At 33.6% G+C, this 12641-nt stretch overlaps 2 protein-coding genes across 2 annotated transcripts; both read left to right on the top strand.

Moving 5' to 3' along the window:
• Positions 1-824, top strand: CYS2 (PHYTOCYSTATIN 2). Its single transcript, XM_047308064.2, is given in 2 exon segments — positions 1-202; positions 204-824. Coding segments are annotated over 2 exon segments (396 nt in total). The 5' UTR covers positions 1-94; the 3' UTR covers positions 492-824.
• Positions 825-5709: 4885 nt separating this feature from the next.
• On the top strand, positions 5710-12151 carry LOC124820614 (kinesin-like protein KIN-12B). Its single transcript, XM_088115149.1, has 16 exons — positions 5710-6123; positions 6212-6349; positions 6532-6615; positions 6721-6837; positions 6928-6987; positions 7076-7129; positions 7216-7308; positions 7758-7853; positions 8081-8226; positions 8621-8770; positions 8859-8988; positions 9060-10046; positions 10132-10230; positions 10322-10474; positions 10558-11475; positions 11598-12151. Exons 1-16 carry the CDS (start codon positions 5830-5832, stop codon positions 11898-11900), a joined length of 3822 nt encoding a protein of 1273 aa, XP_087971275.1. The 5' UTR covers positions 5710-5829; the 3' UTR covers positions 11901-12151.
• Positions 12152-12641: the final 490 nt, after the last annotated feature.

Below are 12641 nucleotides of genomic sequence, written 5' to 3'. Positions count from 1 at the left end.
TCATATTCTACACGCTTTCATCCCACTCGTGCTTACTATTCTACGACCAAGTTGAACAAACGTTAGAGAAAAACTATTAAGGTTAATTACTTCGATGATGGCTGTGACTCTCACGATCCTGGTCACCTTGCTCTCGGTTCTTTCTTCTGCATCGTGTGCTCGATTGGTTGGGGGGAAGACGGAGATCCCTGACGTGAGGAACAAACAGGGAAGTGCAAGAGCTCGGGAGGTTCTCGGTGGAGGAGTACAACCACGGTTTGAAGCTGTCTTCGGTGAACGACAGCGATAACGAGAGAGAGAAGTTGACCTTTACAGAAGTGGTGGAGGCGCAGCAACAAGTGGTGTCAGGGTTGAAGTACTATTTGAAGATCTCTGCTACTCATAGAGGGATTCACAAAATGTTCTCCTCAGTGGTGGTGGTAAAGCCATGGCTTTCTTCCAAGAAGCTCCTCCACTTTGCACCTGCATCCACCACCAACACTAACCAGTGAAGAATATAAGAGAGAGAGAGAGAGAGAGAGAGAGAGAGAGAGAGAAAGAGAGAGAATCCTTGTAGAATAATAACCATGGAGGTTAATTTCTTGACTAGATATGCATGGTAATAATTTTTTCCTACATGTACTTTTTGTATGGTGTGTGTGGGGAGAACGGGAATTTTCGACTAAAATTTGAAATCTATATATATATACATGAATACTAATCATGTGTACCAGAGAAAATATGAGTATTAATATAATTATTGTAAGTTTGTGTCCTAAGAAGTGTTCTGAATATATGTTCTGTAGTGAATGTAACTGGAACCAGGTTTGAGTGTTTATTTGTGACATCATGGTATGTTTGCCATTTTTTGAAACAGCAAGAGGTTTGTGTCTGGTCCTCCCTAGGAACCTTATAAACAACAAAGTGCAGTTGTTTTTTTTTTCCACTATAGTTGATTACATTTTTCTTTATATAATTACATGTTTAATTTTTGAAATCCATAAATAATCGGATATAGCTTTTTGAAATAATCTCAGGTCTACACAAAAGTCTAAGTTATTAAATACTTTTTTAACTTCATGTGTTTATACTTTTAAGCTGTATCAAAATAAGAAACACAAAAGTTTAAACCTGATTATTGATAATCATTCAAAAATAAATTTATTTTTAAAAGTATATTATTTTTATTTATTAAGTATTATAAAAAAATTATATTAAAAATAAACTTAAAGTTTGGCTTTTTTATCAAAATAAAATAGGCAAAAAGAAATGATATATTATGAGAATAGGTGAAGTCGTGCACCCAAGAACGACTTCGATTACAATATAATCGATTACACAGTGTTGAAATCGTGACTCCTGCACAATTCAGTGTTTTCAGTGTGGTAGACAAAAATGCTACTGATAATCGATTATAACACTTCTATAATTGATTACTAGTGTTTTAGTGTTTTAAGTGTGGAAGAACCACCTTGGTAAGCGATTACAAGCTTCTTGTAATCGATTACGAGTGTCCTTATACAAAAAAGAAATTGTGGGAAATTGTGGTTATTATTTAATGAATGGAGACAAATTTGAAGAAAAGAGAAAAAAAATATTAATAAGAAATATTAATAGTAATATATTAATAGTCGATTTGATTACAATTGGGTAAGATTAAGAAATAACTAATGATGAAATGGACAATTTTTCCTGTGACCTTCGTTGCGGCAGTAAGAGCATTTTTTTTGGCTTATCTGGATTGGATTGATCAATTTCATTATGAATCCTATTTGTAGATGGTCTTCTGGATTGCTTGCATCGCATTATAGGATTTGGTATGAAGTTTGGACCTAGTATACGCAGACCAATAATCTTGATTTGAATTTGGTGAAATTGTACTTCATATGTCTTGAAAATGTTGTTAAGACTGTACACTGGATCAATTACATTAAATAATAACCACAATTTCTTTTTTCGTATAACACAAACAATACATAAAATATGTAAACTGCAAAATAATTTTAAAAAACCAACCAAAACACACTGGTGATCGATTACAAGAAGCTTGTAATCGCTTATCAGGGTGGTTCTTGCACACTTAAAACACTGGTAATCGATTACAGAACGTAATCGATTACCATTAGCATTTTTGTCTACTACACTGAAAGTCGTGCAGGGGATCACGATTTCAACACTGTGTAATCGATTATCAGTATATTGTAATCGATTACAGGATCCAGAAGTCGTTTTTGGGTGCACAACTTCACCATTGGTCAAATGCACAGTGTGAAATCGTGCAGGGGGACACGACATTTTCATTTGAAGTCGTTTTGACCTCTCACAACTTTATATTTAATCAAAATTTACCCATTTATATAATATTCTAGGCAAATATGTCTAGTTTGGTGGAAAAGTCCTTAAAGTTTAGCGCATTAATTTATGCAGTATTTGTCAAATCTGACCAGAAAAAGACAAGTGACATATTTATTGCTATCCATCAAAACAAATATTTTATTTTATTCGTTGGAATTTGCTTTGCCAACTCCAAATTACGAAAGGGTGGCAAACACTCATGCCCACAATCTTAAATTCTACTCTTTTGATTTGTTTGTCTTAAAAGATAACATACAAAATTAAAATATGATCAATAACTTCTTTCTTGTAATTGCGAACGCATGTCTCTGCATTATCTAACAATATAAGTTAAAACTGAAAACAGAGGGAGAAAATCAAATAACCCATTTAACTTCAATTGTGATGTAGACGTTTTTTTCTTCTGATATCACTGCTCTCTCTAATTGGACTTTTATGAATACTTAATTACTTCTCATAGTTAGAACTCAATTACTTATGAATACTTAATTTAACTTGCTTTAGTTCATATAATTTTCTGTCATTCACTATTGATATATGCACTACTAATGGAAAAAGTTCATCAAAAAGCCGTATGTAATACCAGACAGCGAATTTATTGTACGGATAATTCCCGTTAGAACTCAATTTCTTTGTTAGTTCATATAAATACATTTTGAATATAACAATTTTATAGGTACGGGAATCATATAATTTAACATAGTTAAAATAACGCAGCTGAATAGTAACCGGTAATTTTTAATTAATTATCTCTGTCATTTATCTTTTCCAGAATTTATACGTCGATGATAGCATAGTATTCAGTTCATAAATTAATTAATTATAATAGATAATATATGTGTGTGTGTGTGTGTTACGTACGCTTAGTACGTAACCATAAAGTTTTCTTCATGGAGATAGAATATAAGAGTTTTAAGATTGTTAGACTTAAATTTATATGAATTTTATGAGATTTGTCATAGTAAGGTTTCTTGGATTTATTATGTTGATTGTTATTTATGATAAGGTTTATGGTTTGTCGTGTTGTTTGTTATTTATAGTAAGGTTTAATAGATTATTGTTATTTGCTTATAAGTGTATATTTTTTTATACAAGAGGTGTTGGTTACGAAGGGCTATGTTTGAAGTATGACAGATTGTTATAGTAAGGTTTATTGAGTTTATCATAACATTTTTACTAAATTATCCATAAATATCTATAGATACTTGATATCTACAGTTAAATGATAATTCAATATTTGCTTATAAACGGTATGATATTATTAATATTCGTGAATATTCACTATTCGTAAAAAAAATAAATAAAATTTAATTTATATTTTATTATGTTAAAATTAATTAAAATTAAAATTAATTTGTATTCGATCAAGTTAAATTTAATTAGAATTAAATTTTATTTTATATTTTTTGGTAATTTTATTTTAAAAGTTTATAAAATATAATTTTTTAAATATTTGTGAGTATATGCGGATGTTGCGAGTTTAAATATATTTTAAATGAAAAGTAAAATGTAAATGAGACAACTATTCATGTTGAATCCAATATGTTTTTGTTTCTAAAAATTTCTTCAATGTGACATCTTTTAACATTAAACAATTAATGTAATTGAAGATAAAATTAATGATTTTATGCAATTAATGTACTCAAATAATTAAACAGTTGTACGAATGTAATTATTTTTTCGTTCACATATTTAACATGAAAATATTGTTAGTAAAATTTATATATCATACATCTCTCTATTTCAACTTGAACATAGTGTCCTTAGCTTAATGAGTATTGGTGTTTTCGTTTTGATTTCTATTTAATTTTGACTTATTTTCTAATCACAAAGTTTTTTAATATAATATATTCAAAGTAATCTTCATTTACTTTTTTATTTGATCTCTATAGCAAATTTCAACATCATTAATTGTTAATAATTACAAATAGTTTATATCAATCTCCGTGTATATTACAAGCACATAGTTAATTTATTATGATAAAAAAAAAGTTAACTAAATTAGTTAACTTTAGTTACTAATATTATAAATTCATAATTTAAAAAATATATAAAGTTACCATTTTAAACTATAACTATATTTAACAATGCTTCTTTATAATTTAAAATATGATATTTTTTACTGACAAGTATAACTTTAGTCAATAAGTAAAAGAAAAAAAATTACATTTAGTTATACAGGGAATGCGTGTGTTTTTTTAATAAACTTATAATAAATTAAGGTACACAAATAATAACTAGTTTACTTTTTTAAAGTAAAAAAATTATGTCTGTTAAAATTTATTTAGTATATACGTGGATTTTACTATTATAATATTATACGTAATTAAGCATCTTTTTGTATAGTGGTTCTCGAAACATGGGATTGATTACACCACTTGAGAATTATGTTTAATCAGAAATATTATTTTTAGGCTTACTATTTATTTTTAATTTTAATATTTGTAATACTTGTGTAATATATATTTTTTAATTATTTTGACCTATGATTTCAATATTTATTAAGAGGAGTCTATTGACACTTCTAAATGATGTTGACCATATAAAATGGTACATTTAAGTTTTTATAAGACAAAACGTTCATATCATTATAAAAACTCATCATTCTCTAACATTATTAATATGATAATACTGATTCCTATTTAATCATGGGTTACGTGATTTAAATTTACACAATTTCTAAAGATCTAAGAAATTACTGAAATTATTTGTCACAAGATAATTCCAAAATTAAGATTATAAGAATCATTAGTACTAAATTTCATAATTATTTTTAATGTATGATTAACATACCTTATATACTTTCACGAAGAAGATACTGGAAGAGAAATATTGACGAGACGACAAATATAATATAATTTTAATTAGTGAATCACCCAAAATTAATGAGAAGAACATTTAATTTGATAATCATATTTAAATTATTAAATTCCATTTTGTTGTTAGATTTTGTTTTCTAGTTATTTTCGAGTTATTTAAGTTGGTAATGAAAGTTTCTGAAAACTTAACTTAGAAGTAGTGACACAATATTGTTATTGACATAATTGAATTTTATAAAAATCCACTTCCATTAATATTAAAGCGATGATGATATCAGTTGTTTAGTGAAGTTTATTTAATATGGTTGAATTTAAGACTTTGTTAAGCACTATAGTCTAAGCTAGTAATAATTTAATGATACACATAATGATAACAAGCAGTTTGGTTTTCAATGTCGGTAAGGAAAAAGAAAGGGTCCAGACCCGAGTTCCATCGGATCCTTGTGTTTTCCGGGTATCCGGATCCAGTGAGACGCTCCAGATCCAACACAAATTCAAAAAGTTAATTTCGCTCTCTATTATCTTTATTCTTTCTTCCTTTCTCTGTCAACTCAACTCTTCTCTCTAATAATTCAAATCCCTATCCCTCCAACGGCTCTTTCCAAACCCCATCATCTTTCTTCTTACCTTTCCCCATTTCGTTCGCTTTCTGTGTTCTTCTCCTCTCTGCCCCAAAATGAAGCACTTCATGCTCCCAAGAAACCCTCTCAGGGACGCAGAACTCGCTTCTGCGGCCACCACAGCCGCCTCTCCTAGCTCCGCCAAAACCCGCCCCTCTCGCAAGCACAAACACTCCAAAGAGAATGACCCTCCCTCCGATCCCAATCTCGCCGTCCCTTCCCCCGCTAAGTTCAAGAGTCCCTTGCCTCCGAGACCCCCCGCTTCCAACCCTCTCAAGCGAAAGCTCGCCACGGCTGCCGATGCCCTAACCGACAATTCCCTCCCCGCATCCTCCGATTCCGGCGTCAAGGTTGCTTTCGCCTATTACTCTTTTCGACTTCTTAGTTTCTAATGTCTTCTATCTGACTTCCCTTTCTCGCTTCTTGCCATTTTTGCAGGTTATTGTGAGGATGAGGCCTCTCTGTCCCGACAAGGACGAAGGAGATCCCACCGTTCAGAAGGTTTCCAATGATTCATTGTCCATCAATGGCCACAACTTCACTTTCGATTCCGTTGCTGACACTGCGGCTACTCAGGCAGGGTTTCTATTTTTAGTCATGCTCAGTACCGTTCTTTTATCCTCTGTTTGAAAGAGATGTTCCCTAACGCGATTTTTCGCCACAAGGACTGTGGTCAAACCTTAATTTAAAACCGTGGTTTATCTTCTTCAGAATTATTGATTTCGGTGTTTGATGCGCTTTGGGATCTTGTTTTTCAGCTGGATATTTTTGAACATGTTGGTGCGCCACTGGTGGAGCATTGCTTGGCTGGTTTCAATAGTTCGGTTTTTGCTTATGGACAGGTTTTTCTTCTTCCCGTTGACTTTTAATTTAACTTTTAGTTTTGTCCTGTTGCTGCCGCTCCTGTGCTGTTGAGTTTGATGATGTTGTGTTTTTGATCTTGCTAGACGGGGAGTGGGAAGACTTATACGATGTGGGGTCCTGCTAACTGTTTGTTGGAAGAAAACGATCAGCAAGGACTTGCACCCCGTGTTTTTCAGCAACTATTTGCACGCATAAATGAAGTAAACATTCCATTTTGGTTTCTTGTAAAATTATTTGAAGTGTTTGCACCATTTTCGTGACGTTTACTAACTGTTGCATTTCTTGCACAGGAGCAAGCTAAGCATTCTGACAAGCAACTCAACTATCAGTGCAACTGTTCTTTTCTTGAGGTTGATTAACTCTAAATTGCTTCTTCCCTGTTGGAGACTTGTTTAACCTTCTCAGTAAGTCCATTTGACACAAAAGGTTTTTTTGCAGATATATAATGAGCAAATCATGGATCTATTGGATCCAAGTCTGAAAAACCTACAGGTAAATTCTAAAACACCATTTGTGTTAATTGCTTTTCTCGTGCTTAGCAATTTTGTGCTGGAACTGATATTTTGTTTTTTGTCCAGATTCGAGAAGATGTCAAATCTGGTGTCTATGTTGAAAATCTTACAGAGGAGCCCGTGTCTTCAATTAAGGATGTAACTCAGCTTTTAATAAAGGTATTTGTCACAATTACCACCGGTGTTGTATTAAGACATATGTTCTCTTTATTTTATGACTCAGTTTTGAGCATTGTCTTAAGGGGCAATATCATTAACCTCAGTAACTAGTTATAGCCTGGTGTTGTACAACAGCTATTTTTTATGCTTTCAAACATGATGCTCAATGGAAAGCAGTGAAGTTGCTAGAAGAAAATGGAGAGATTTTATGTCATGCATTGCTATGATTTTAATTAAATAATAAACTTTTGGTTTCACTTGTGTAAAGTTTTCTGGAAGAGTAAAGACTCTTAAAGAACATTTGTGTAGAAACTCTGCTTCAAACGCTTATTATTGTTTTGCTTCAATTAAACAAATTTAATACAATGTAGGTCGTATGGCTGTAGAGAATGCCACAACATCCCCTTCCATGTAACGTGTTTTACTGATATCTGCCTTTCATATTGCAGGGATTATCAAACAGGAGAACTGGTGCAACCAGTATAAACTCAGAGAGTTCCCGCTCACACACTGTTTTAATTTGTGTAGTTGAATCTCGATGCAAGGTGATACACTATCTCAAGTGTCCATAATGTTCACTTTTAGTAATGATGAGTGGACTGCTGATGTTAATGATAGAATAATAGATCCTATGTTAATGCAGACAGTTGAAAGTGTTTGATTAAGCTAATATGAAAGCTTAAGAAATCTGTTCATCCTGAATTTTTGTCCTTCTCAACAATTGTTTGCCAAAAGAACTTTTCAGTGTTTTGAAGTAAATTCATGTTTGCAGAGTACAGCAGATGGTTTGAGCAGATTTAAAACAAGTAGGATCAATCTTGTTGATTTAGCTGGGTCAGAACGACAAAAATCTACTGGTGCTGCAGGAGAGCGATTGAAAGAAGCTGGGAATATTAATAGATCACTCTCACAGCTTGGGTATGGTTTAACTTGTGAGTGTATTATATTGAGAGCAAATAGTGTTAAAGATAATTACAAATGGTGAATTAAAGCTTTGAATACCAAGCCAGAAACACGAAAAAGAAGAAAATCTTGTATGTGATTTGTCGAGGCTTTAACGAAAGCCCAGAAATAAGCCAAATATCATGGTATCCTTAAGTGCCAGCTTCAGGTGCTAGGATAAATGTTAACAAAGACAGTTCGGTACTGAAAGTTACATTTTCTTAATGTTAGGACACTTATGAATGTAATTTAGATCAGTAAAACAAACAAATGGCAAAACTAGATTATTACAGAGATGCAAGTGTTTTTTTGGAATCATGGATTTCTTTATTATAAGCTAGTACTTTACTGAGGTTAAATTGTACTGCAGGAATTTGATAAATATTCTTGCGGAAGTCTCTCAATCGGGAAAGCAGCGGCATATACCATATAGAGATTCGAGGCTGACATTTCTGTTGCAGGAGTCTCTTGGAGGAAATGCAAAATTAGCAATGATTTGTGCTATTTCACCAGCACAAAGGTAGTATGTGAAGCACTGCTCATTTGAAATGTTTTACCTTCTAATTCTTTTGTACTACAGATTTTTTTTAAATGTCTTGGTCCTGCAGTTGTAGGAGTGAAACATTTAGTACACTGAGATTTGCGCAACGTGCAAAAGCTATCAAGAACAAGGCAGTTGTTAATGAAGTTATGGAAGAAGATGTGAAACACTTGAGACAAGTGATACGGCAACTAAGGGTATATTGTTGTGATAATTTTAAATCACCTTCTGTTTTTCCATTCTTCATTTTGCTTTTGTATATCAACAGGATGAGCTCCACCGAATTAAAGAAAATGGCTACAACCCAATGGGCTCAAGTGGAGGTCATTCAGCAGCTTGGATCCGGCGAAGCTTGAATTTGTTACAGTCCAGCCTCAATCGACCACCACCATTATCGCGTGTTGATGAAGATGGTGATGAGGAGATGGAAATTGACGAGGAAGTTATTGAGGACCATGATGAAGCTTCCTGCAATACCAATATGCCGAGTAATTGTAATATTGCATCTGACAATGACAATGGAATGAACACTGATGAGCAGGATTTATCTCAACCTAGTGAGGAGAAAAATATACCTGGCAGTAAAAGTCTCAGTGAACCGTCATGTCCAATGGGTGAATCTGACATTGGAAGTTTTACAGGTTTTTCAGCCCCAGATGTGCCCAGTGAGTCTCCTAGTGCAGCAATGAATTGTGTCTCACCTGCCAGTCTTAGCATAGTTCAGTGTGATTTGTCCCCAATCCTTAAATCCCCAGCTCCTAGTGTTTCACCTAGAATCAGTACCAGCAGAAAAAGTCTGAGGACATCAACAGGGTTGTCTCCTTCTGAGAACGATCTTCATGTTGAAAAAGATTTGGGAATTAGAACTAGCAATAAGAAAAACTCATATTCTGCATGTAGTAGTCAGACAGCTCCAAATTTCATTAGTAAAACAGAAAATTTAGCAGCAAGCATACGCCATGGTCTTGAAATTATTGATAGTTACCAACGCAATTCAGCTTTGAGGCAGTCAGCAAACAGGTTTTCCTTACGGCCAAGAGAATCTAAATTAGTTTTTCCAATTGACAAAGTTGATGTGGGGCTGCAGACTTCTCTTGATGATAATGTTGGAGAGAATTCTGTTTTATTCACCTGTAGTAATTGTAAAAGCAGAGCACAACTTGAGGCCAACGAGACTGACAATAACTCAAACCTACAGTTAGTACCGTTTGAATGTCCTGGGTCTGTTGATAGGCCAAAGAAACAAGTGCTCAAAGTAGGTGTAAAAATTCAGTTGCATTTCTTTTGTAGAACTTGAATTCATTATATCACTTATAACTCCATTTACTTCTGTTAATTAGGCAGTAGAAAAGGTTTTGGCAGAATCTATAAGGAGAGAAATGGCACTTGAAGAGTTTTGTGCCAAGCAGAGTTCTGAGATATTGCAGCTTAATCGCCTGGTAAATTTCTTTCTTATTTACAACCATCTCTCTTTTTTTTTTTTTTTTTTGTGTACGATGTTATTAATGAATGCTTCCCTTGTACTTGTAGGTGGAACAGTACAAGCATGAGATCGAATGCAATGCTATAGTTACACAGACAAGGGAAGATAAAATTCTTCGTCTTGAGAGCCTCATGGATGGTGTTTTACCCACTGAAGAGTTCATGGCAGAAGAACTAGTGGCTCTTAACCATGAACACAAGGTAGAAATATGTTCTTTTGCCCTTCACATTTATGAACAGTAGTCTGATATTTTATGCTCATAATGTGTGATTACTATCAACAGTTGTTAAAGGATAAGTACGAGAATCATCCAGAAGTTTTGGAAATGAAGATAGAGTTGAAAAAGGTGCAAGATGAATTGGAAAAGTATCAAAATTTCTATAAATTTGGGGAGAGAGAAGTGCTGATGGAAGAGATACAAAGTTTGAGAAGCCAGCTTCAATTTTATATTGAATCTTCATCAACATCATCAAGGAAGCAATATCCTCTATTGCAATTGACGTTGTCTTCTGATCCCAGTACGGCAGCAACCCTCGCTGCCATTCCAGAGTTGACAGATGAGAGAGAGAAAACAAACGAAATTCTAGCATCATCCAATAACGATATTGAAGCAAAGGAAATTCTAGAATCCTCCAAGAACAATAATGAAGCAAAAGAAATTCTAGCATCATCCAAGAATGATATTGAAGCACAATTTGAACAAGAAAGAATTAAATGGACTGAGGCAGAAAGCAGGTGGATTTGTCTTTCTGAAGAACTTAGAGCTGAGCTTGAAAGTAGCAGGTTGCTATCTGAAAAGAGGAAGCGGGAATTAGATGCTGAGAGGCAGTGTACTCAGGAGCTTCAGGAAGCCATGCACATGGCTATAGAAGGGCATGCAAGACTTTTAGAACAATATGCTGATTTGGAAGAGAAACACATCCATTTGCTTGCAAGGCATAGACAGATCCAAGAAGGAATTGAGGATGTCAAGAAAGCGGCTTCCAGAGCAGGAGTAAGAGGTGCAGAATCTAAGTTCATAAATGCCCTTGCTGCTGAAATTTCAGCGTTAAAAGCGGAAAGAGAAAAAGAACGAAGAATCTTAAGGGATGAAAATAAAGGGCTTCAGTCACAGTTGAAGGACACTGCAGAAGCAGTACAAGCTGCTGGTGAACTGCTTTTGCGGCTTAAAGAGGCTGAAGAAACTGTCACTGCTGCACAGGTTAGCAACAATTCAAATACCCGCCATGTTTGGTTTTATCAACTGGATGACTTTTTATTATGTTTAGTTGCTGTGATTGTAATTTCACTAACTGAGCCTCACTTTTTAACATGTAATTGCAGAAACGGGCGATGGATGCAGAACAGGAAGCCGCCAAGGCCTACAAACAAATTGACAAGTTGAAGAAGAAACATGAGAAGGAGATCATCACACTTAATGAGCTCCTTGCAGAAGCACGTTTACCGAAGGGATCGGTACGACCAACTTATGATGACGATGTTGTCATGCCCAGTTATGACGACTCAAAGGAACAAAACCGTTTTAATGATCAGTTTGAGCCATTTCATAATAATGCAGAGTACGGCGAGCTTGCAAAACTAGCAGAACCATCATGGTTCTCTGGTTACGATAGATGTAACATATAAATATATCATCTCATTACAGTGTGTCATTTGTATTAATTTGTCCATATATGATTTGAAAAAAAAGGTTGTATTCTTTCGTTCTTACTTTTTGTGAGCATAAACGAGTTTCCCTCCCCATTGCAGAAGCACGTTGAGTAGACACAATATTTACCCGATATCGATTGTCGGTTGCAAAGTCGATGATGCAGCTCTTCATTCTTTGTTATTCTTAATTCCAATTTATGAAATTATATTATTAACATATTTCCATTTTTTTTGTCTTAATAGCTGGAATTTGGGTTGGAGAAGGAAAATAATTGAATTGAATAACCTTAATATAACTTTTTTGCCTTGTAGTATTCATGTTCTTTTAATAGAGTCATGACGCATTTCCATTCATTTGATATAATTTACATTCATTTTACATATATTATAAGATTAAAATAATGAACTTGTTTCTCGAAATGAATTTTCAAGTATTGTTTAAAGTATTATAAGTCAAACCGTCTTAATATAAACGTCTTAGCATGTACTAAATTTAAAATTAAAACTCATACTTAACGAAACAATAACAAAAAATAATATACACAGCTTCATTGTTGAATTTTTTCTCCTGTAGAACTTCCTTAATAAAATAAATACAACGTGTTTATGATAGGCTAGGCTTTACAAAAAACGATGACATGAAAAAAAATTCTCTATATTTCTTTACTCAAAACAACATATTATTACATTATAAAAAAATAGATTAAATAATCATAT

This window comes from Vigna umbellata, chromosome 5 (assembly GCF_029865625.1).
Source record: "Vigna umbellata cultivar VRB3 chromosome 5, Vumbellata_1.0, whole genome shotgun sequence".
NCBI lineage: Eukaryota > Viridiplantae > Streptophyta > Magnoliopsida > Fabales > Fabaceae > Vigna > Vigna umbellata.
The sequence above is the reverse complement of the archived record's forward strand: the minus strand, read 5'-3'. Positions and strand labels throughout refer to the sequence as shown.